This window comes from Rhinolophus sinicus, chromosome 14, assembly GCF_057876585.1.
Source record: "Rhinolophus sinicus isolate RSI-liver-muscle chromosome 14, RSI-T2T, whole genome shotgun sequence".
Classification (NCBI taxonomy): domain Eukaryota; kingdom Metazoa; phylum Chordata; class Mammalia; order Chiroptera; family Rhinolophidae; genus Rhinolophus; species Rhinolophus sinicus.
The window spans coordinates 165,871,881-165,897,910 of record NC_142514.1 but is presented as its reverse complement, the minus strand read 5'-3'; the positions used below and the strand labels follow the sequence as shown (position 1 = coordinate 165,897,910).

The window sequence follows — 26,030 nt, the reverse complement described above, 5'->3', positions numbered from 1 at the left end:
TTGTCCCAAGAACCATACGAGACACCAGGAAGTCAGTGAAATACCAGAATTTCCACTCCACTCTGAGAGACAGTCTGCACCTGTGACAACCATGCGACCCAGGGATCGCGAACCAACAGAAAGGGAAGAGGCCAATGTTAGGGCCTCAGCAAAAGGAGAGGGGCCAACTTGAGCTCCTGTGTCTATGTTGTGCTTTTAACACTGGGCAGGCCTGAGTTCCACCCAGGTTGGGCCACTGCCTTACTGGGTGACACCCAGCAAGCTTGGCATCTCTGTTTCTTCATCCTAAAAGGAAGGTAAGAATAGCTACTTCCCAGGGTTAGTGTGAAAAACAACCAAGGTAAGACAGGTGAGCGATTCTAGCACAATACTTGGCACATGGTGCATGCTCTCTACATGTGTGTGATTCCTTCCTCCCTGTCACCACACAACACCCCAGGAGCACCCAGAGACTGGGTCACATGCTGGTTATGAGGATGGGCTCTGGAGGCAGGCAACCTGGATGGAATGACTTGCTCTACCACTTATTAGTTGTGTGACCCTGGGCAGGTTACTTACCCTCCGTGTGTCTCAGTTCCCTCATCTGTAAAATAGAGATAATAAGTAACTCCCTCCTCAAAGAGTTGTGAGAATTTAACGTAATGAATGTATTCAAAGATAAACTGAGGCACAAGAAAATGTCAACTATTGATTTGAGCAGACCTTGATTCCAAATGGACATCACCAAACTGGAAGTGGTTAGGAGCATTCCACCAACAAGAGTTATAGGGAAGACTTTTATAGAGCAGAGCAGATATGGAAGCAAAGCAAGAGCATTGTTTGATTGGCTATAGCGTAAGACATTACCTTCCTTAGGAAAGCCTAGTTGACTATGATTGGTTGTTTCTAAATGTTGTTTTTTGGATATGAGTGCATGTACAATCAACCCTGGCTTACGTTTCAGTTTGCTTACATAGGATACCAAGGCATTAGAGACAGCAGAGTCTCGCGGCCTCCTTGTTTAATTACTTTAACAAATGTAACAGGCCAGCATGTAGATAATAGAGCACCTACTTAGGACTCCAGCCACTCCCCAGGTTTTAATTCATTTCATTCACCCAACAACCCTAGAAGAGATGTATTCTTTTTCTCCATTTTATAGATGAGGGAACTGGAATGTAAGCATGTTAAATAAACTGCCCAGGCTCCCCCAGCCAGCAAATGGCAAAGCAAGGAGTCAAATCTGAAAAGTCTCCCTCCAGAATCTGGTCTTGGTCACCAGTGGCTCTTCTAAGCCTAGTGTTACCAGTTATTACTGCGTGGTTGAGACACCAGAAGGATAGGCTGGAAGTTCTAAAATGCTCCATTCCTTCTTCTACCTGCCTCTTCCTCATTCTCAACCCCCATCTCTTGTCTTTGACCGACATTCATAACACAGTTTTTACAAGCTTAGTGTCTGATATCATCCCAGATCTCCGCTCCTATCAGGTTTAGGTTCAGTGTGATAGTTAGATTTAATTAGAGTCAAATTCCTCTTTTATTTTGGTTTTATCTTAATCACCCCTTTTATCCACTGGTCCCGAAGCCTGTAATTTCCCACACAGGCACTCAAAGATGTCGTATTATACAGTCAGAACCATGAGACAAACAGGGTCTGTGGTCATACACATCCACTGCCAGAAAACTTTTCACTCTGAAATAGTTGAGCCAAGGCAGTATAAATATATATATATATATATATATATATATATATATATATATATATATATAATTTCTCCAAAAGACACTTTTCTAAAAGCAATAGCAGAATAATATGTTTTCTTTGAAAACCTCTCCACCCAGAAGAATGTCTGTGTACAGATACAAACATGAGAAGCATTTCAGAAACCAGTGACAAGATGGGAACGCGCCCAACAGCAGGGAATGTGATGTAGGCCCATTGCGTCTCCCAGACACTGAGCAGTAAGAGGCAGATCACAGAATTCTGAGCTGAATGGAATCTTAAAGACCATCTAATCCAGTTCTTTGAGAACACATTTTAAGTGCAGATTCTTTTGTTCAAGTGAAATCTTATCCTGAAGATTTGTATAAAAGCTAAGATGCTCTTGCTGGAGTAGGAAAGAGAAGCCTAAAGTTGAACCCACTCCATTCCCATCCTCTCATCCCCAATAGCCTTTATGAGGGCTCTGGGGAACCCCCTGGGGTTCCTTGGAGCGCAGTTTGAAAATCACTATTCTAATCTAAACGCCTACTTTTACCAAATGGGGAAAATCAAGCCCAGAGAAGCTACTTAACTTGCCTAAGGTACACAGCAAGTCGGTGGCCTAGATAGTCCCCCTGTCTTCCTCCAACAATTTTTCCATGATGACACCTGAGTTCGCTAATGAATTGCCTTTTGTTTCTCTGGACTACACGTGTGTTTGTATTTGTGTATTTGTCCCTGTGCCCAGTGTTCCCAAGAAAACCCAACAAACCAGTCGCTGCTTTCACTCTAAAGCTTGGAGTGTGCACTTTGTACACAGTGTTTTAACTGCCCAAGAGAACTAGAAGCCCAGTGCAAAAAGGCATAGAGTTACACATGCTGTCCTACTGATGACTGGGGTCCCTGTATTTTATAGCCTAACTCAGGTCGAACTTCTGCTCTCATAATGAAGCCCTAAAAAGCAGGTAATTCTCAGCTAGACAACCTGAGAGCTGGCATGGAAGTCAGATTCTGCCTCCTAGCTGTGGACACCTAACTGGGCCCCCACACCTCTTTGTTTCTCTGTCTGTAAGGGGGGCAGGGAGGGAGAAAGCCACCAGATGGCTCATTACATCCAAAGACGTTAGAAGTCGAATAAGTGAATGTATCCAATGCCCTCTTCGTGCTTTGAGTGAAAATGTAGAAGAAAGGCCCAACCATGGTTCTACAAGCTGGCTGTTCCCCTCACCTGGTCCGAAGGCATAAGGCTGGAGGAAATGATAGAGGAGGGGTTTCTGGTTACCATGGACTATCAAAAAAACCCACTATGATCATAATAGCTAACAAAGGGCTTACTCGGTGCTTCACATGCTTTACCCCATGTGACCTCACAAGCCCCAGTGGACAGGTACTGATTTGCATCAGAGTGATGAAGCTCAGACCGGCTAATTAAGTTATTCGAGGTGACACAGCTAGAAAATGATGGACCTAGAACTTGAATCCAAAGCCATCCAGCTGCAAAGCCTGTGTTCTTAACCACTGCCCCATCCTGCCCTTCCTCCTTGCCACGAGGGAAAAGGGGAGAATGACACGCTCTACAAAAGGGCAGGACTCCTCCGGGCTGAGAGGGAAGCTACAGAGACAGGCACCAGGGCTGTATGTTAGAGCTTCCCCTCCAACTTGCACAAACGAGAATCCCCAGCCAATGCAGGATCCAGCAAAGCTCCCAGAGGTAAGAATTCTCGGCTTGTTTACCGAGTCCCCTGGGTCAGGAGGGAGGGTGGTGAGCTGGGCACAAAAGCAGGATAAAGGTAAATTTTCTGCACGTGAGAACCATCCCCCCCCTCCTCCAAGGAGCCGTGTCACACTGTATGTCACCGTCATCAAAGGGGCTGTGCGTAAACCTGAAAAACCAAACGGACCTGTCTGTAGGTGTTACTTATATCACAAGGCTACAGGTGCCTTTATTTCCACTGTACACTGGTGCTGGGAGCGCCTGCCTTCTCTTGCCTTGAAAGCCTCCTCTTTGGACCTAGTCACCGCTGTCCTCACGTAAGCACCTTTTCTTTGCTCTTTTGGATGAATTGTACGGGGTGTCAGGGCTTAGAGGCTCCGACTGGAACCTGGGTCTGATTATTGGTCTCCATCCCCAGATTGCCAGCCCTCCTGCCAGTTCCATCAGTCACAGTGCCTCCTGGGAGCTGTGCGACCGGGATGTAACTGTTTGCCTGAGAGAGACATTTTTGCCTCCTCAGGCTGTGTAGAACCACCCACCCCCTCCTCGGGAGCCCCTGGGATCACTTTACCCAACCAAGCAGAATTAAGAGAGAATGCGTACAGGCACTCAATTCTCTATGCCTCCTAAAGCTATCGTTAGGAAGGAAAACTGGATTTTACCCAGAAAAAAATTCAGCTTCAAGGAAAGCCCACCTCCCCCGAGCCAAACTCCTCCTTTCCCCATTGGTCTGTTCACGATCCCCACTTTAAGACAGAGAAAATAAGCTGCCTTATTCCAGTTTGGGGCATTTTTCAGAAATGCGTCTGTATGTAATACTCTAAAGAAACCTATGTTGCCCTCTCACATCACCTTAGTAGAGAAACCTTCCAGAAAAGCAATGGTTAGGGTTTTTCCACTATATGTTCTCAGACCTTTTCCGAAACTGCCGTGTGTGGGGGTTCTTGTGCATCCGCCCCCTGCTGGCAGCCAGTGGTAGCACATGCTCCCTTCTCAAGCTGAAGTTGGAGACCCACCCACCTTTGGTTGTGCTGAGAATTATACAAGCTGGAAAGGATGTCAGAGATCATTAGGTACAACCTCTCCATTTTACAGGTGAGGAAACTGAGGGCTAGAAAGGTAAAGTGATTTAGAAAGACAACTTCGTGTTTTAGTCTAAAGATCCATGGAGAGGGGTTGTTTGCCCCTCTGAGTGAAAGCTTAATTCTTGTGTCTTTCTGTTATCTGTGAGAATGTTTTTTTTTTGTGATTCAAGGTGTTCTCAGAAGTTTCCACAGTTTGGTTGTCTTCTTTTTTCAGGAGTCATCTAAGTAGCAACTTTTTAGATACACTGATGACGAATGAGTTTGTTTCCCCAACTGGAAATGAATCTATGTGTTGTGCTCAGGCCTCTGCATATATTATCTAATTTTATTACGTCCTCGGGACATTCTGAGGATTGCATATTAAAATCCCCATTTTAGAGATGAGCTCAGAGAGGGTCATGAAGTTTTATATACCACACCTTGTAGGAAACAAAAATAATTTTGACAGGCTGAGCAGTAAGAAATGTATCCCATGTTTCCTGCCTTGTGGATGGCAGAGGTAGGATTGAACCATCCATGGGTTTAATCCAAAAACAATCAGCTTTTCATTGGAGCCCACAGCACATTATATGGAATACCTTCTGTAGGTCTTGGCTGCCCCTTCAGAAAAACAACTAAAAAACAAACTAATAAGCTCCCTAAGCAAGCTAAAGAAAAATGAGGAGTCGCTTGGCAAGACGTCAGCAAGTCTGTTCTCACAGCTGGTCTGGTTTCTCCCAGAAGAACAAACACTCAAGCACCCAACCCACAATCCTTTAAGAGCAAGTGTCGAAATAGTCCCTTGGGTTTTCCCCCATGTGTCCCTTCTTAGGGAGGTCCAAAGGGTGGGAAACTGACCCTACTTTGCCCACAGGGCTCACAACCAAGTGGACATTCTGATGTCACTGTGGCTTTGAAGGAAGAAAAACATCTTTCTTCCCAATGAGACGGCTCAGCTGGTGGGATCAAGGAAGGCCCTCCTTGGCTTCCTTTCCCATGGTTTATACCCTCACGGCCTGGTTCTGCCCGGTGATGTTTTGGTGTATAAACAGCCAATGTGTAGATGCTTCATTGGGTGGATTTTTGGTCACATGCCCAGAGTGAAGTTGATGATCTCTGCCAGAGTCAGAAAGGAATTTTCCTCCTCTGGCAAACAGGCCAAGGCTGGGTGGTTTGCTCCTTCCCCTCTCTCTCTGGAAGGCTGAACAGAGGTGGCTGGTTGCTCAGGCCATGGGCACCACACCTCTGATGGCGGCCTCTGATTCGTGTAGGGCGAGAAGCCCATGGGCCTGTCCCTCTGACTGTGTGGACCCTCCCTGTGCACATTTGGTGAGTGAGCCGGCTCTCAGAGGGGTTAGGAAGCCCCTGGAGTCATCGGGGACCTCAGCCTCCATGCCATCGCTGTCTCATTCCGAAAGGTACCTGCGACCAGCCTTTCTTGTGCATGGAAGGGAACCCACCTCATTCCTCCCCTTGTGTGGGTTGTGCTTGATCCTTGCCTACTTGCTAGGCAGCTAGAATGGTGACCACATGTGGGGAAACTGATTGCCACAGCCATGGGGCTGTTGATGGGCAGCCAGTGGGAGCCCAGCGTGCTTCAGGGGCCTGGCTAGCCCAGGCAGAGGATATCCAGAACCCACCGCTGAAAGTAGTGGGCATAGGAGGAAAGGGAGAAGGAGGAAATCGGGGGCCCTTTTCAGAGCTAAAAGTTTAACCTCTGTTAGTGGTTTCATGAATTGCTTGACCAGAATAGCCAAATATAACCAACATCTATGCATAGGTGGAGGAGTGCACGTGTTTGGGTGTGTTGGCCACATCGGGTGGGTACCTGAAGAAAACCACAGAGCTAGGGCACAGCTTGGAGTCCACCGGGTCCATTTAGTAGATGAAGAATTGAGGCTTGGGGGGGTGGGGGTCAAGGCAGAACCATGACTCCCTGCCCAGTGCTCTTTCCATGATGACAAACTAGCCAGCCCCTCAAAAACCAAAACTGTGTGGCTAGAACAGCAGACCCGTGGCCCTCCCTAGAGATCCCCGTCTTGTCCTACTGCTGACTCCAGGTCTAACCCAGCTGCTCAACCACTTTGTCGTTATCGCCCCCACCAAGGAGACTTTTTCGATCATTGTTTCTTAATCGTCTCCCCTCTCCATGAAATGTTAATACCATAGAAATACTGTATATCGTTAATGTACTGTGGCCCTTTGGAGGGTCATGAAACATAATAACATCTAAGACGTTTTTGACACCCAAGAACCAGTATTGTTCCCTCTGGGTCAATGTCGCCCCCCCATTGGGAATGCATGATCTAACTTCAGGCCTGGGCCTAACTATCGCTGGGTCTCAATGTCCTCGGTGAGAAACGGGGCACCAAACAGCTGTGCTTTCTCACCCACCTTGTTCCACCTACATTAAGGAAATCTTGAGAGCTAAAATGTTCACTTATAGCAAGGACCCTAGAGAGCCTAAGAAGCTGGCTACTGAGTACAAAGCAGCCATTATTCCTGAACACTCACACCTAGAGCATGCTGGCTAAGTAGCCAAGTCCTTTTGTGGAGAGCCCAGAGTTAATAATACGCCCTCCTATGCAATAGCAGGGGAAAAAAAAAAAAGCATCTGCTGCTTTGATAAAAGATTTTTCCCCCAAAGCAAGAAATGATTACAGAAGAAAAACAGCAGTTTAAGAAAACTTAATGGATATAATTGTCCATAGAAGGAATTAACAAAGGGAATCAGATACTGCACTGTGTGAGACACTAGAGAGATTACAGAACAAGTGAGCTGGTGTAAGAAAAAAATATCCTTGAAGGAGGTAAATGTCCTACTGATAAAAAATGTTCCTAATTTTTTATATGACCAAAATCAACTTACCGCATGACTTGTGTGAGCTATTTGTCAGGTGGAGATGAGGGAGCATTCACTCCCGCTGTTGTTTTATGTCTGGAGGATTTCTAACTGACATGAAAGACCTGGGGATGGTTTTCTATTTTCTTCCACGTGGTGTCCACCTATCCTTTCTCCAAACCCACCATGAAGGTCATGTCAGAGGTCGCCATCCTCTGCCTTGGTTTTTTGAGCCTCAGAGGGACAGGAGGCATTTTTACCTTGAGCCGTCACTTACGGGAACTTTCTTGACGCTGAGTCCAGATAGCAGAAGGGGCTTTGGGCTCCAGGGGCTCTTCCCTTTCTCATAACCTCCCACCCCCATCCCTCTTCATCCTGCCTCCCGCTCAGGATATAAAACCAGCCAATCCGTGGGAAAATCAGAGTCTAAACCCAGGCAGCCTTGACCTCTGTTTGATATGGCTCCCAGGGAGAGATCCATGACCATGATAATCCGCCTGGCACGTTAACCCTCTCTGGGCGTCAGGAAGGCTTCCCAGTGGGGTCTAGTAACTTTTCATTGATGGCACAGAACGGGTACCTACGGGTAAGAATTTGAACTTGGTTATTTATCTATGTCAGAAGCACAGTTCGCATGTACAGTTGATGGTAATGATCATAGTAGATTTGCAAACATCTCCAAGCAATTGGGTCTTTGGTTCTGGAATCACACAACGCTGTCCCCTCAGTACTGAGGACCTATTTGATATGTAAGTGTGGCTAGGGTGTGTCTTCTGGGCAGATAGGACTGTGAGTGTTTGTAGAAAAGGAAGGACATAGGTTAAGAGTTGGAAAACTTAAGAACTCTCTTCATACAATATAACACTGCCACCCATTGGCTGTGTGACCTTGAGCAAGTGACACAAATTCCCTGGGCCTTAGCTTTCTCAATTCTAAAATGACAGGGTGAGGAGAAAGATGGGACTGAAACACTACTTTCCAACATGTGGTACTTACACCACTCATGACACACGGGATGAAACTGGTTGGGGTAGGCAAACTTTTACTTAAAGATCCAGAAAGTAAATATTGTAGGATTTGTGGGCCAAAAGGCAAATAGTCATTTAATATGTAACCATTTACAAATGTAAAATCATTTTTAACTACAGGCCATTCAGAAACAGGTGGTGAGCTGCAATGCACTGGGCTTGTAGGTTGTAGTTTGCTAACACCTGATTTAGGTGCATGGATGAACAATTTTTACTTAAATACGTACATCTTGATTTTTATGTGTGCTAAAAAATACTGACTTTTCATTGATAGTGGCGATATGAAGTTTTCCTTTTAAATAAATGTATTTATGTGAAAACAAAAAGGGAGTTGATTTTTTTAAATGTATTAAGTAGATTATCATGATGGTAGGCAAATGACAAAAGTTGGGAAACACTGGACTAGATGATTTATAAGCCCCTGAGCATCTTAAAATTCCATGTGTTTTTATCTAACGTGATCTTGAGCGGCTGTGTCCCCTTTGCAGAATGGAGGGGTAGAACCACCCTAGGTCATCAATATTACTGCAATAATAAGAAAAGAGAAGTTGGGCAGATAGACTTTTCTAATCCTAACCCACCAACATAAATATATATACCATGGATATATGATACATATATGTCTGAATTGTGGGAATATGGGAAGCAGCAAAGAGAAACTTGAAAGATTGAGACTTGCATGGGCAAGAATCCATGCAGTTGTGGTCCCAGGCCCATCTCTTCTGTCCCCTTCCCAGCTTCAACCAGACACCTTCTCCCAAAACATTCTACTTGCCAGTGTGAGGAGGGAATAGAGCACAGCCATTCGGGTCATGACTTCTTAAATAGACAAACGTGAGCGGTCACCCAGGCGCCACCACCTGCTAGCGGGGTGCTTTGGGGCATGTTACATGGAATGTCAGAGCGTCCATCCCTCACCTATAAAATGGAACCACTACCAGCACCTCTCAGAGTGGTTGTTCTGAGGAGACTATGAATAAAGAATGTAAAGTTCGAAAGCGCTCAGCGTGGAATCCAAAGTGTCTATGTGTGTGTTACAATGACAGGTCCTCATCCTCTCATCCAAAACCCTGAGGCTGTATGTGCTGCAGAATTAAGAGTTCTTCAGGCATTAGGAAGTTTATACAGTGTGTATACTGTAGAACACAGAATACCCCCCCCCCCAGGTATTCCTTCTATGACTCCCTAAACCCATCAGCGTTCCTGCAGTATTTCACATGAATATTCAAGTAGAATAAATAAAATTTTAACTTGTAGTTATAAAACAATATAGCATATAGTTTGTATGTGCTTAGATATGTATAGTATATAGTTTATACACATATATAGATGCATAGATGTAACATAGAACAGTATACAAAACTATATAACATCAGTGCAGGACTGTTTTTTGCTGGGAAATAAATGCATTAAATACACACACACACACACACACACACACATACACACACACACACACACTTTCAGTTTCAGAGCTCTCTAATTTCAGAATTTTGGTTAAGGGTTTGTGGGTATACTCATTTATAGCGACTCTTGCTCTGTTCTCAGGAGCATATTATTAGACATTATAAGCCAGAGTTCAGGCGTCAGATGTGAGTGAATAGGAAAAGTAAAGAAAGACGCAATGTTGCATAATAAGAGCCCCAATCGTCAAATCCCTGCTTTGCCTCTTATTGGCCATGTTATAGGGGCCATTGTCTCAAACCCTGTGCCTCAGTTTTCTCATCTATGAAATGGGGATGGATGAACAAACCTCACAGGATGTGGCAAGGATTAATTAATGTCATCATGGAAAGCACCTAGAGGGGTGCCTGGCTCCTAGGAGGCTGCCTGTTTGTAAGTACAGTATTTGTTCTCATTATTAAAAGCAAGCGTGGCATGCTGAGGGCTCTTGCAGTGTGGCTTCCCAGAGCCATCCACCTCCTCACAGCCTCTCCCGCTGTTGCAGGGTGATGTTGGACTCAGTGACACACAGCACCTTCCTGCCCAACACATCCTTTTGCGACCCGCTGATGTCGTGGACTGATCTGTTCAGCAATGAAGAGTATTATCCTGCCTTTGAGCATCAGACAGGTGCGTATGTCTGGAGAAGTCCACCTGAGCTGGGACGGACTGGGGCAGGAGGTGGTGCTGGCCTCGGGCAGGTGACAAGGACATGCTGGGGGACTCTAAATGCCAGATCTCACCAGTATTCAGGGCAGAGGTCCAGGCGAGGCCTGCGTGTATGGGAGGGCAGCTTCTGTAGAGAGGAAAGCACTGGAACCCTCTCCTCAACCTCTTCCCAGCTCTGCTCCCCTCTCTGAGCCTCATTTTGCTAATAGGTGAAATGAAGATGATAATACCAATCTCTTGGAGTTATTATAGTTAAACAATGTAGTAGAAAGAATCCCTTAGCCTATAGCTTAGTACAGTTATTTCTTGAGCATCATGGCTTTAGCTAACATTTACTGAATACTAGCTATGCACCACACCCCATGCCAAGCACCCATCTCATCCTTATAGAAGCCCTGTGAGAAACAATTATTATTCCCATTTTATAGATGAAGAAACTGAGGCACAGAGAGGTTCAGAGACTTGCTCAAGTTAGTTTCACAGTTAGTTAAATTGTGTGCAAGTTGACTTGAGTACCTGTGCTCTTAACTATCCTACACGGTCATCTTATAAGTGATATAATGCTGTGGTTATTGATATTAATATTATCGTTATTCTCTGAGATTCTATCTTCTTATCCCTAAAGCAGCAATGATGAGAGTCACTGTGAGGATTAAGGAAGCCCAAGTATGTAAAATATATAGCCTGGCACAAGCAAGTGCTTAGTACGTATGAGTACCCTCACTGTCCCCCCAGGCCACCCTCCCTACCCTTCCTCCTCTCTGGGCCCAGTTATCCCTACTTGAGAAGGAAGAATAGGGCCGTGTGCAAATACCATGCCAAAGGGAGGCCAGCCGAGCTTCGCCCCAGAAACACTGAGGGCCTCTGTCCGCAGGTGCTTGGGTGACTACTACACATCACAGAAAACCTGGCTGACTGTAGGCAGTGGTGATGCAATTGCTAATCAAGCTTTCAGGCCACAGAGCCTTAACCCTTTCACCCCAGCCTGGCGGGTCCACACTCAGAGTCAGGAGGCTGGGTCAGGAGCAGGAGGCAACATTCCCTGAGGGAAAAGTCCAGGAAAGGCCAGGCCTCCTAGGATGCTGAGAAATGTCCATCACCACAAGGAAAACCCACCTCCGGGCCAGAGGCCAGGGCCACTCAGACAGACTTGAGTCACTTGCCTACATAATTCAGTTGTGTACCTGCTCCCAACACCGCCCCAATGCACACATAAGCACACGACCTCTGACACCTTTATCCAAAGGGTCCAGATCACTGCATTTTGACCTGATTCATTCAGAGGCATATTACAAGTCTCCTTTAGGCCTAAGATGCACCTCATTCCCAGAAAGACGATGAGAAATGTACTTGATCTCTTCTCAATATTTGTTTAAGAAGCTTAACTCAAAGGAGGAAAAAGAAGGCTTTCACTTCCCGTTCCCTCCCCATGTGTCCCACGATAGTGGGCCCAGCTCCTGGTCCTTCTCTCCACCCATGGCCAGCTATCCTGGGAGCCCCCTCTTCCTGCTTATTCTGCAGGGTGGCAACTGGAACCGTGGTAGGAGGGGCTGGACTCAGCCGCCCACCTCGTGCAATGTCCCAGGCAGCTTCTGCTGTCGTCAAGAGCTTGGACTTTGGAGCCAGGCGTCCTAAATGCTGAGTCTGGCTTTGACATTTAACAACCGCCATCTTAACCTCTCATGCCTCAGTTTTCTCATCTGTAAAATGGAGATAGTAATAATGCCTACCTTGTAGAGTTGATACGAGGGTAAAATGAGTTAATACGTGTAGTGCTTGGGACACTGTCAGGCATGCGGCCAGCACACAGAAGTGTTTTTAAATGAAGGATTTGTTTCAGTTTGGGATGATGAAAAGGTCTGGAGATGGATAGTGTGATGGTTACACAATAGTGTGAATGTGCTTAATGCCACTAAAGTGTACACTTAAGAAAAGGGTTAAATTGGTAAGTTTTATGTTATGTGTATTTTACCACAATTTAGAAAATGAAGAGTAAACTGAAGTGATCACCAATACAATGGCCAGTGTGGCTTAAATCCAATAATCTTATATATGTAGACACAGCCTTCTCCTGTCTGAGACCTCTGCACTTCCATCAGTGTAAGAGGGGTTGGACCAGGTCATTGCTAGGATCCCTTCCAGAAACTTCTCTGATTCCTGCATCAGGCAACATCGCAGATGTAGCCCTCTTCCCCCATCACCCATTGAGAGAATAGAAATTCCCGCCAACATCTGAGGCCAATGGCAATAAAATAGCCTCCAGGAGTGATCCGGCTTCCTAATATTCCCTGAGGGAGGAGCCAGACTTCTGACTTGCCATCTGGCCCTCTGGGTTTCAGAAGGAGCTGGGTGTCTCCAACCTCCTAACGGTCAAAGGTGGGTAGTCTCCAGTGAGCACTACATGAGCCTCCTAGGTCCTGGCTGTCCTCAGAGCCCCACCTGTGGGAGGAAGGCCTGGGGCTGCCTTCTGTCTCTCTCTCACCCAGAGAGCTGACGCATCAGTTTCAGTGTCTGTAAAAGCCCCCTCTGAGAGGGCTGGTTCAGAGGCAAGCAGGCTCAGTGTGCTCTGTGGTCAGCAGGCTCTGAGACATCTCTCTTACCTCATGGGAAATTCCATCTCGAATTCAGGGTTGTCCCAGTGGCAGCTTCCTGTTAGAGTCTTGGTTCGAGGGCTGGCTCTGCCTCTTACCAGCCCCGTGACCTTGAGCAGGTGTTATCTAACATCTCTGAGATATTCTTTCCCCAGCTGGAACAGTATCTGCTTCCTCGAGTCGGAAGGACCGACAGGTTGCACATATCAAGTGTGTGACAAACTGCCTGGCACTTACCGCAGCCAGAAATAGCTGATGACTCCCAGTTAATGGAAAAGTAGCTTTCTCTCTCCTCGCTTCATTTTTCCATATTGAGCAAAAGTAACAAAGGTCTCCAGCTCAACCTTTCCAATTCAGAATTTTTGACAGTTTAGACATTTGAGATCAAAGGGAGAGAAAGGGGAAAAGAAATGATGTGCCCGCTGGACAGAGGATGTCTGTGAGAGGGTAGGGAGCGATATGCAACAGAATTAAGAAAACCAGTTGCTTTCACAAGCTTTTCCCACGGCTTTAGCAGAGCGCAGCTGTAGCTGCGCTAACCGCAAAGGATCTGACCTGCTCATCAAAGCAGGACTTCTGCGTGGCTGCACTGCAGGCTGGGGAGTGGGCAGTCACATTGCCAAATACTCTAGAATTTCATCAATTCACCTTGGTCTTCTCTTCGGCTCTTAAAACAAGGAATTACAAGTACTGGAAACATTTGTCAAAGGAGGTGCCGCATATATTTCACAAGCATACGATATTTTTAAAACATTATGTCTCCAATCAAGTTCCAGCAGCCAATCATCTGACAAGTCATGGAGTATCCTGGCCTCACTCCTACTTTCTGGAACTCCATCCCAACCTCCACACACCCACAGGCCTCCAGGATTGCCAAGGTGGTCACGCCCCCATGCAGTGCCCCCTTTGCTTTGGAATCTCATTTATACTTCACAGCAGTGGTTTCTAGGTTGGAGCAGATATAGGGGTTCCTGGGAGGTCCCCCTAGAGACCTGGGGTAACAATTGAGAAGGACAGGCTCCAGCTCCCCCCTCTCCACCCCCACCCTCAAGCAAGGTTCCTATACTTTAATTCTGAAGACAGCACAATGGAGTGGTCCTTGAGGCTTGGCTAAAGAGCTAGAAGGAACCTGTGTGACCTACTCCTAGCTCCACCACTTATTCACACATGACCTTGAAAAGGGACTTCACCCTTCTGAGCCTTCCTTCCTTCATTTACTTTGGAAAATGGGTGATATGATGTGGGACCTACCTCATAACGTTGTGTGAAGGAGAGGAGAGCATGAGAAAACTCAGAGCGTAGCACAGTAACGGGCACATACTATGTGCTCAATAAATGTGTTAGCTGTTATTATACAACTTTAAAAAGACATGCAAAACCCACTGATCTTGGGTATTAATAGCCAGAAGATCAGAGAGAGAGGTATGTGTGTCTCATATGGGCTTGTCTAAGCAAAATTCATGTGCTGGGTATAGCAGTTTGAGAGCATGTAAAAAGGAAAGAATCTAAGAATCTCTCAATCAAAAGCAGATAAACAAATACATCGCTGGAAAGTCTGAGGTGAGCCCTGTGGCAGCAGTCATATTCCAGGACACCCCCAGGGAGAGGCCTCACTGTTTGCCACTGCTGGGCTATCCTGCATATATCTGAGCCTTCTGGGCAGCTGTGGGCCCAGGGCCACTCGGGGATTGGCACTCTTCACCCCATCCTAACTCCACACACCTCAGGCCACAGCTCTTTGCTGATACCCAGCCATCCCTTCTCGTCTTTTCTCCATCCCGTTTCTTATACCGCTCTGAATATTTTTTTTTTTCCCATCTCCTGGCCTAAATCATTCCAGAGGCTTGAAAGGAAAGCCAAGAAGGGCTACACCTGCTCTGAGAGGAAACCTGGAAGCAATTTATCACTGCAAGTTTCCCCTCATAAAGTCCTTCCTTTCAGTGACAAAGCCACAATTGATGGTGCCTGTGCTACCCAGTTCACTGACCGAGTTTCTTCAGCGCCGCCCTAGGCAAAAAAACGTTCCCCAAACTTTCCCCATGCTAATAAATTATGCTAATTATGGCCCAAGCTGTGTAACTCAGGCCCTCTCTAACCCAGACTCTCTGCCTCCCCTGAGCTGATCCCTGGACTCCCTTATTCTGGTTGTCCCTCAGTTTGACTGAGGCCCCAGAGGGGAAGGCCTCGTTTCCTGAGAACAAATGTAGTCCCAACATAATAACTAATCATAGGTGACTTATATCAAAAGTTTACTGTCGTTCAGATAACTGAGCTAAGTTCTTTACGTGGATCACTTGTTTTCCTTTTCACAGCAAACTTCCTAAGAGGTAGGCACTATTATTATTCTTGTTTTACGGATGAAGGAAGCTGAGGTCCAGAGAGGTTAGGAAACTTTGTTAGGATTACACAGCTAAGAAGTTGAAGAGCCAGGGCTACAAATCAAGAAGGTCCACCTCCACAGCCCAAGCTCAGTTACCCCCCACAGTCCTACAATTCCCATTGGAAGGTCCCTCTCACTCCAGCTCGGTTGACAGACCCCGAGAATGGAGGATGGGAACGAGAGTCTGGCAGATTCCTCTAGCTTCGCAAACTTTCCCATCTATGCTCCCCGATCAGCAGAGGAGAAAGATCAACTTCTCTTTCAGAGGGTCTAGGAATTCAAAGCTCTACGCTCAAAGTACTTCTGCAGTCTGCAGAGTTTGCATTCTGCTGCGTATCTGTTTTGTTGTACTAAAGTCAAAACCTCGCCCCCAAATTCTTGCTTCAAGTGAGGCTCCAAGAAAATGAAGTGTTGGCTCCAAAATTTCTATATAGGAAGGGCTTAGGGACAGCCATCCAGTTGGAAGAGATGGCAAAGGGACTTGCTTAGAATTTTTTTTAAAGCACTTTAGATAAGACTGAGAAGACATCAGATGTCCATAACAAAAAAAAATAAAGGAGGGGAATAATGGACCCCCTCTCTGGCATCTCCAGTAAAGAGGCACAGGCATTATCGTGTGACTTTGGTTATCCCTGTCACCCTCTATCTACTCCGGGGCCTTGGCTTCCACCCTTCCACCCCAGTTTCAGAAGTGTGAGTCTGGCGTATGTCCCGATCATGAAGTATTTTACAAAGTCACACAGACTCACCTGTGTCCCCATATTTGGAATAGCATTGGCCACCTGACTCACGCTAGCCATACAAGGACAAAGTAGCATGATCAATAATATAATATCCTCATTTTTCATAACGAAAATAAACCCAAAACTCTGGAAAAGAACATAGCTGCTGGCCTAAACACACACACACAGGGAGGGAGAGAGAGAGAGAGAAAAAACATATTGGAAGTATTTGAAGAAATGCAATCAAAGTAGCCGTATGGATAGCCCCAGTATTAACAAGTATAAACGGATGGTCCTTAATGAACACTTACTCCATTCATGCCCCCATTATAAGCACTTTCCATGTTTTGATTCACTTAATCCTTTCAACATCATGGTGAGGGAGGTCCCATTATTCCCATTTTGCAGATGAGTCCCAAGAGGGCAAGACCAGTAAGTGTGAGACCACATGCCTTTTCAACTTTTAGGGGGAATCCAAACAGGAACCCTGGTTTCACGTTCTACAGCAAAGATTTTCAAGGAGCCTTCTGGAGCTGTGGAAGGGAAGACATCTAGTACCTTCATCTCAACTCCCAGCAAAGCAGTGCCCCTTTTTTGCAAATAAGTTTTAATTTGAAGAAAATACTATTCAATTAAAAAAAAAAAAAAACAATTAAAACTCTAGCATGCCCATTCTAAGCAATAATCTCGAAAAAGACAACCGTCCAAAAGCATGTGAAATGTTCCCTCACAAAGTGACTTCCAGGAGTGATCTAGTCTATGGAAGAGTTGTGATTGGCCTTCAGAGTGTTTTTAAAAATTAAATAACTTGCCAACACATAACAATCTGGGCCTGGCTACACAGGGCCCCCCTTCCCTCATGGCAGTGGCCAAGTAGAGTTCGGCAGCAATTGTCCACTTAGCATGAACTTTCCAATTTCCGCTGTCCCCACGGGGGGGGGGGGGGGCACTTCAGGCATGGACATTGCCTGCTGAGTCTGTGGGTATTTGAGGGTGCCAGCCAACTCTAAAAGCTCAAGTCCTCCTTCTGACTGTAATCCCAGTTTATAGCATTACCTGTGGCAATTCCCCCAGAATTGCTCCTTTTTGCTCCTCAATTCTTCCCAGGGCAGCTGACCCCTAAACAAGTGTCCTGACTCACTTCTGACTTCAAAGGAGCTGGCTGAGGCTGCTGCTTAATAGTGGCCTGTGGACATTTGGATTAAGTCTACCTGGTACTGGCTGCCATCTGTCCCCAACCGGTAGACATTGACAGAAGGTCCTCATAGCTCAGCTTCTCCAAAAAGTTCAGATTATTTTATAAATGGAAGGTGCATTGAGGAAAACACTTTACATTTCCAGATAATACAACAAAAACACTTTACATTTCCACACAATACAGAAGATAACGTCTTCTGTGGGTGTATTATCCTTTCCTTTGTTTGCCCTGAGTTCATCTCCTCTAAATAGTAAAAGGGTCTTCAGGTCATTCACTGGGGTTGCAAACACTGTCATCATCTCTCAATCCTTTTTCTGATTTTGCAAACCTACACTACATGTGTAGAATGTATCTAAATATATGAACAGAATGTATAGAAACACACACACACACACACTCATATGTATATATCTGCATTCATTCACATCTTTTTTAATCGGTCTTCAAGACGTATATCCAACTTGGTCCTCCTCAACCAGGATGAGTGAGGCAAGATATCATGTAAAATTCCCACATCCAAAAAGGGAAGAGTTGGCATGGGGCCTAATTCCCTGACTGGCCAGCTGTGTAGCATTAGTAGATTCATCTAACCACCCAGAACCTGTTTCCTCACCTGTCAAGTGGAGATTAATAATCATCCATTATTCAGTCAGTTATTCTCGCTGAGCGCCCACAGTGGGCTAGGCCAGGCTCCAAGCACTCCTGACTCAGGGTGAGCAACGCAGAGCTGGCCCCACCTCATGGAGCACAAGGTCTGGGGAGGGAGGGAGGCAGGTGCAAATCCTTGTGAGATGGGCACCTGAGGAGAGCTGTGCAGGGAGGCGAAGACTCTGAGAGGGGGGCGTGAACTGTGTGGTCTTGAGGAGGAGCAGGAATTAATTAGAAGGCAGATGGGGACCTTGTCCTCGGCAAAGGGAAGCACCTGTGGAAGGACTGAGCCAGGAGCCAGTTCCGAGGGGATGACAGGGGAGGCCCGATAAGGGAAGGCCCAGAAGCAGGCCTTTCTCACCCCGTCATCCTCACCTCTGTCGCCCTCCTTGTGAGGATGGGGCCATAGAAACACACCGCAACAGAAAAGTACCCCATGATGGTATCTCTACATCGCTGAGAACTGCCCCTTTCTTCTCTGCTCTGGGGGCTATGGAAAGGACTTTCCTAGTGAGGAGAGCCCGCCATGCTTGGTTCTGGCCCTGGCTTCCCTCCAGGGGCCCAAGCCATACACAAAGCCTGCTCTGTGGGTGAGCTTCAAAGGAGAGAGCTGAGGAAAGAAGGGAGCCTGTGCCAGCGACACCTTCCTAGTGTCAGGGCCACCCCCATCCAGGCATTTCTCCGAATCCTTTAGGCCCTCTTGTGTTCCAGAAACAACATGGCCCTCTTCAAGTGCCAAAGAAAATAAGGAGGGGGTGGGCGTGAAGGAGGGAGGGGAAGGAACGAAGACTTGGTGAAACCTTTCCGTGAAAAGAAATAAGCTGTGCCCTCCAACTGCAGGGCAGAGATAGCCATCTCTGCCGGGGCTCAGCGCAGGACCAAGGGTAGAAGAATTTCAAGGCTCATAAACATCTCTCTCAGAGTATCAGAAAACTAAAGGCCCCTAGGTTTCCTCAGGCCATAAATCAGTACATGACAGCACAGGCCAGACTGGGGAATGGCCACCGTATTTTCCCAGGAGACCCTGCTAGCCATATGGTACCACACCACCAGCACCACGGCCCGCTAGGCCGGCTCCAGCCAGCAGCCAGTGAGCCAGAAGGCTGGCGTGGGCCTCACCGGCCCCCTTTCTCTCCTCAGCCACCAGGTAGAGGTGACGACATCGGTCTCCATGATCCTGGTAGAATATTAACTCTGATCCTCATGCACACAGAATTCTGGTTAAAAATATTAAATAGAACAAATCGATTGTGTAAGTTTGACTGCCTCTCAAGCCACACCAGGGTAGGAAAAGAGATTTCTGTGAAAGCTCTGAGTTTTAGGGGGAGCCTCAGTTTCCTTCTTTATAAAATAGCCTAATCACACCTATTTAGGAGGATCTGAGGAACTTAAGAAGCTGACAGGCAGGAGATGCTTGCTTAGGGAGCAGTACACCTGACAGGGCAGAGAATCCATCTCCTGTCCAGGACTGGAAGCTCCACAGCTCCACTGGGGCCAGTGGCAGCAAATGCAGCATTTAAAGAGGGCATCGGAATAGTCTCATTGCCATTTGCTGTGGAGGCTAAACTGTGAATGCCCCTTTCTGTCATCCACCCAGCCTAAGCCAGTCTGTACCCTGCTCTCTGCCTTTCCCCTCAAGCCTTCTTATTCTCTCTAGCTCTCTGACCGCCCCCACCTCTCTTTCCATGGTTCATCTCTTGTCTGTGCTGACCCTCTGAGGACCAGTATGATGGAACGGGAAGAGATGGAATGGGCTTTCAAGTTTAGACCGGGGTTCAAATCCCAGCTCTGCCACACACTGGCTGTGGGATCTTGGGCACGTCCTCCATGACCCTCAGGTTCCTCATCTGTGACTTCCTAGAGGACAGGGACCAAACCTCTTATTTACTCTTTAGCATACAATTTGTTGCTTTGCATATACTAGGTGTTCAATCACAATCTTAATAATAGCATTCAACTCTTCCAGGCTCTGTACTAAGTACTTTTACATGTATTAACTCATTTAATCCACAGAACAACTATGATATAGGTGCTATTGTTACAGTGGTGCCTCGGTTTTCGAACGTCTCCATTGACGAACATTTCGGTTTACGAGCGCCGTAAATTTTATGGATTTATGGTATCATTAGATAGTAAAATTCATGCTAAATTTGCAGCTTTAGGGGTTGATTTTAAAGGTCTGGAACAGATTAATCCATTTTGCATCACGTTCTATGGGGAAACCGTGCCTCAGTTTTCGAACGTTTCAGAACTCGAATGGACTTCCAGAACAGATTATGTTCAAAAACCAAGGTACCACTGTATATCCATTTTACCAACGAGGAAAGTGAACCTCATTTATTGAATGAATGAATGAATGAATGAATGAATGAATGAACAAACGAGTACCACAGCAGTTGCAAGAATTATTTATGTCAAAGAGCCTGACCAAGTTCCTGGTACCTCACCTCTTCCATCCCCTACGTCTGCCACCCTTTCTCCTCCTGGCATTGGGACAGGGCTGTTGAGCACTCAGTGTTGAGCACTGCCCTGCCTCCCACACAGGATGGCACCCAGCTCTGTCTGGGTGTGTACAGGGTTCCTCTGAAGGAGTGAAGGGGCACTGGTCTCAGGAGAGAAATTCTTCAAAACACCACCAACACCACAATACAATGAATTCCTCCACTTCCCTTTCCCCCAGAGGAGCCTGCTATTGTGATCTAAGGACTATTTTACCAGCCCAAGGCCCTCAGCTTAAAATGGCCAGAAGCAATGCACAAACCAGTAGCTAGTGGTGGCAGCTGTCCATGAGAAGAGAGGAAATCAAATCAGCTTCACATGGTGGCTGGCACACAGTAGGCATTTAATAAGTATTGAACTGATTATTTTCTATGTACCACACAGCTTCCATATATTAACCCCAAAGTGCATAATAGCCCTATGAGTTGGGCATATTATTATCCCCATTTTACAGATGAGGACACTGAGGCTTAAATGTCTATGGACCTGGCCCAGGTGGAAAGTGGCAGAACCAGGATTTGAACCCAGGCTTATCCGGCTCCAAAGCCTGTGCTCCTGACACCATGTTGTCTGAAATGGAATCGCTGATGGGCCTCGTTCTTTCTTTTTCCAGTAGTTCCCTTCTTTTTAAGCAATGTAACTAGACGTGGGCACTCACAAGCCGTGCCTGGGTTTCTTGCCCCTGTCATTCCCTCTCCTGCCCCAAAGTCCACCAGTAGAATCCAATCCCCTCTGGTTTTTACTGTGGAATGTAAGTGACCTGGGCCCCAGCAGGACACTCCAGGGCTGGAGGTCCTTCCGACTCACTGGACAAGCGATGAGGATGATAACAACCAGAGCCACCTTTGGGGGCCCTTCCAAAGGCTCTCCTGGGGCCACAGTCCTTCACTTTTCTCTCCTCTGGTGTAGCCTGTGACTCGTACTGGACAGCCGTCCACCCTGAGTACTGGACTAAGCGCCACGTCTGGGAATGGCTCCAGTTCTGCTGCGACCAGTACAAGTTAGACATCAACTGCATCTCCTTCTGCCACTTCAACATCAGCGGCCTGCAGCTGTGCAGCATGACCCAGGAGGAGTTCGTGGAGGCGGCCGGCATCTGCGGGGAGTACCTGTACTTCATCCTCCAGAACATCCGCTCGCAAGGTCAGTGTCAGGCACCCAAGTTCCCTGTGAACCCAAACCTCTCAAAACCTAGAGAAAGCTCCAGGATGCTAGAATCGGAGACTGTAGATAAAAGGGAGCCAGTTATAGGAAAGTGAGCTGAGTACATTTTTAAAAAGAAAAGAAAAACTCAAAACATGCAGCTAGAAAGTCAGTGTCCTTTGGCCAGTGCAGCTTCATGAAAGCATGATCTGAAATTCCTAATTCACCTCCAGCCCACCCATTCTTCAGAGGAGCAAACCAAGGCCCCAAGTCTCCCAAATCCTCATTAAATCCTCATGTCAGGTTTTGCACTCCTTGTGGCCTCCTATGTCCATTTTCTCCTTTGACCAGCACCCAACAGGCATTCAAATCCCTGAGGGATTAGAGGCCGAGTCACAGATCACAGACTCTCAGAGCCAAAGGGGAGCTCACTGGTGGTTTTGTCACGTTGCCAATGAGGAACACAAGCCCAGAGACTGAATGGCTGGGCAAGGCCTCACAGAGGTCAGTGACCCAGCCCAGCTCAGAGCCCAGGCCTCCAGGCCCTGAGCCAGGACTCACTCACCAGTGCCCACTCAGAAAATCTTAGAGGCTGCTGGAACACCTGGCCCCGGGGGAATCTCTCCTCTTCAAAATGAGGAGATTGTCACCTCTCAGGGTTGGCTTCAGGGTGGCCTTATAAAGGCCAGATGGTCTCCAAGGTTCCTTCCGAAAGAAAACGATGCTGCTTAGGGGACAGTTACTCCCCTTCTCCCCAGGACCTCCTCTCCAGTTCTGGCCAGGGGAAATCAGGATTGTATGGTATGGTTTGTGGATTTCTTTTTCTTTCCCAGGTTACTCCTTTTTTAATGATGCTGAAGAGACCAAGGCTGCCATCAAAGACTGTAAGTAGCCAAGTTCAAGCCACCTGAGGCTCTGCTGAGGCTACTGTTTGGCACATGGGCGTGATCATTCTTTTAGGAGCACACTGACAGGTGGATGGCCTGCAACAGTCACACAGGCTCAGAGCAGACAGCAGGAGAAAGGCAGTGGACAGAGCCTGGGGCTTGTCCTAGCTTCCCCCAGGCTCCGTTTGCCTGTCTATCAAATGGTGTGAGCTCAAGAAACAATGCCTACAAAGTGTCTGGCCGGTGCCAGCAGCTGAGGAGCTCCAAAAACTGGTATCCGTTAGCAGTAATCATCCTAATTACTAACCAGGGGCTGGCTTGTGGTTGATAGTGTCTGCGAAGAATCTGAGCTCACAAAGCAGGTTGAGTTTGTAATTATAAGGTGATGGAGGAGCTCAGATGGCCTTGCTGATTCTGGAAATTAACCCTCATTGTTTTGCTTTTGCAGATGGAGAAGGTTTAGAAAGGGAACTTGGGCGCTTTCATGTTTTAAGATGATAATGATTATTGCTGTTGGTTACCTGACAAAGGTCCTGGCCTTGAGGGCAGGAGACGTGGCTTACTCTGAGCCAGGCCCTGGGCTAGACATTTACAGACAATGTCTCAGGTCATCTCTCCTATAACCTAGACAAGGCCTAGTAAGTACCACCGCCTTTTACCAAGGTAGGAACTTAAGCTTAGAGGTTAAGGTGACAAGGTTAGGTGACAGATGACCGAGGTGTGTCTAAATCTGAAGCCTGTCATTTCTTTGCTTCTCTCATCTGTTTCTTTCTTTCTCTTTTCATCCATTTGACAAACATCTGTTAACACTTACTATGTGCCAGGCCCAGAGCTAGGCACCGATCTCTTTGCTTTTACCTGTGCCCCTTCCAGTCTGTTCTCCATACACTAGCCAGAGGGATGTTCTTAAAACCTGGATCTTGTCAAATTCCAAAGTCTTCGCTTTTCTCTTTGAATAAACCCTAAGTCCTTACCTGGGCCTGCTTCCCCAGGACCATGCCCACCACTCTCCCCAGGCACCTGCCTCACTGGTCCTGCTTCACTGGTCCTCTCTCCATGCTTGACTTCGCACATGCTGGAATATCTATCCCTCCTCCTCACTCAGCTCTTTCTCATCTTTATCTGTCAGCATAAATGTCTCCTTTTCATGAGGCCCTCCTAGGCCACTCTGTCTTAAGTACTAGACTTTCCTCCACCGCATTCTCTATCCAATGTCTCGTTTCCTTCATAAAACTTAAAACCATGGGTGATTTGTTTCATTTGCATTTTACCTTGCCCATTCGTCCTTAAATTCCACATCATCAGGGACCGAGTCTGTCTTGTTGGCTCTTGTATCCCCAGCATGGAGCCCAGAACCCGGCACACAGTAGGCCCCGTGTTCAACATAAACGCTCCCTGCTCCTTAAAGAGAAATACTGACTCTCGGGCATCTTTACACCTTTCACCTCCTAATTACCCCCAAAGCACCCAAATTGGTGTCTTCTACCACAAATGGGGTTCGATTAATATCTGGGTATGATTTGAGGTCTGAATGTGGCCTCTAGATTCCTTCCTACGGCCATAAATCATTCTATTTCAGATGCTGATTCCAGCTGCTTGAAAACAAGTGGCATCAAAAGTCAAGATTGTCACAGTCATAGTCGAACGAGTAAGTGTACAGACACCACTTTTCATTTCTAATGTCCTAAAACTACGAGACAAAGTAATCTGCTTTCATAACTTTGAAACTGAATGTTTAAGTGGGACCAGTTATTTCCCAAAAGAGGTAGCAGAAGTCGACGATGATTTTTATAAATGTTATCAAATGTATACTTACTTCTTTTCACTTGGAAATGGTACTATAAAGAATTAAATTGAGGAAGAAATTTTCTAAACATGTTGAATTTCTGAAGAAAGGTTTCTTTGTCCTGGCGTCCTGGGGGGTCCTTCTCACTGAAGTACTCGGGCAAGAGTAGAGAAAACACCATGAGTTGGCAATTCTCTTAGCCTTTCCCCAAACTAGGACACATCTACCCAGTGCACAAGCAGTCTGCTAGGCTTGGTTCTAGTCACTTGATATGGATTAAATCATAATCCTCTAACCTCTGCTATGAGGTCGGTACTCTTATGATCCCATTTTACAGATGAAGTAGAGATTATGATTACAGACATAGGAAGAGGTGAATTCAGGCAATTGGACTCCCGAACCAGTCTTAACCACAATACAGTAGAACAAGAGAAATTCCATGAAAAACATAATTGTAGGGCTGGTCCACCCAGACAGCTGCAGCTGTGGGACAACCACACTGCCTATCAGAAAGAAAAGATTATTTAATGGTCATATCATTGATTCCATAAGAATTAATCCGTGATTCCATAGAGCAGGACAATCCATGAGCCAGTGTTGCTAGTCGATGTCAGTTTAGTGTCCCCGCATGTGTGTTTTGTCATTGCTTTACCAGAGACAGATGTTTTACAGCTTGATAAGGTCCCAAGTAGAGCACTCCGTCACAACTACGGGAGGAAACCCCACAAAGCAGCAATGCTCATGGGTTAATGACAAGTTGTACAAATTTTCTCTTAAAATTAAAAAAAAAAAAATTCAAGAACTCTTTTTCCTCCTCAAAGACCTGCAGAGTTCTCATCTATGGGAATTTGTACGAGACCTGCTTCTATCTCCTGAAGAAAACTGTGGCATTCTGGAATGGGAAGATAGGGAACAAGGTATTTTTCGGGTGGTCAAATCAGAAGCCCTGGCAAAGATGTGGGGACAAAGGAAGAAAAATGACAGAATGACGTATGAAAAGTTGAGCAGAGCTCTGAGGTAAGTTAATAGTATGAAATACCATGAACCCTCTGGCAGAGTTATATAAAATGACTGGCCACAGAAAATTAAATTGTTTTTGCAGCTTTTTCCTGATAATCGAAAGGTCATGAGACAACACTTTGGTTCTTAGTTACGGGCAGGATTATGGTTTGTAAATGGACATGCCATCCTTCTCATTCTTGGCAGCGTTGCCCAGGGATCACTCTGAATCCAGGCGATCTCACACACAAACACACACACACACACACACACACACACACACACAAAACACGTTTTGAACTGAATGCGAGGTTCACTCTTTCAAGATGTCTGGGAAAAGGTTTAAGTGTAAGTTGATAACAGGGTGTGAAAATACCAAGGTAACCAAAGACCAGCCTTGTCACCTGAGAGGCATGAGGAGAGAGTGTTTATGTTCTGTTGTTTTCCTGGGGTGCAAACCCTCCCCACATTTGTCTTCTGCTGTCTTTCTCAGGTACTACTATAAAACGGGAATTTTGGAACGGGTTGACCGAAGGTTAGTGTACAAGTTTGGAAAGAACGCACACGGGTGGCAGGAAGACAAGCTATGATCTGCTCCATCAACAAGCTCATGCTATGGATTTCTGTCTTTTAAAATAATCAGATTGCAATAGACATTGGAAAGTCTTTGTTTTCGTTTTTTAAACCTGCAAAAGTGCTGATAAAATTTCTCCACATCTCAGCTTACATTTGGATT

General features: G+C 46.3%; 1 protein-coding gene across 4 annotated transcripts; it reads left to right on the top strand.

The window, feature by feature from the left end:
* Window positions 1-3,242: 3,242 nt before the first annotated feature.
* Window positions 3,243-26,020, top strand: ELF5 (E74 like ETS transcription factor 5). 4 transcript variants are annotated; one of them, XM_019738625.3, is made up of 7 exons: window positions 3,243-3,392; window positions 10,278-10,402; window positions 21,389-21,622; window positions 22,456-22,506; window positions 24,089-24,157; window positions 25,117-25,312; window positions 25,788-26,020. In XM_019738625.3, exons 1-7 carry the CDS (start codon window positions 3,319-3,321, stop codon window positions 25,882-25,884), a joined length of 846 nt encoding a protein of 281 aa, XP_019594184.2. In that variant the 5' UTR covers window positions 3,243-3,318; the 3' UTR covers window positions 25,885-26,020. The 4 variants fall into 4 exon arrangements, with proteins under 4 accessions (XP_019594184.2, XP_019594182.1, XP_019594180.1 ...); XM_019738623.3 differs by lacking the exon at window positions 3,243-3,392 and adding an exon at window positions 3,565-3,712; XM_019738621.3 differs by lacking the exon at window positions 3,243-3,392 and adding an exon at window positions 5,595-5,877.
* The last annotated feature ends 10 nt before the right edge of the window (window positions 26,021-26,030 follow it).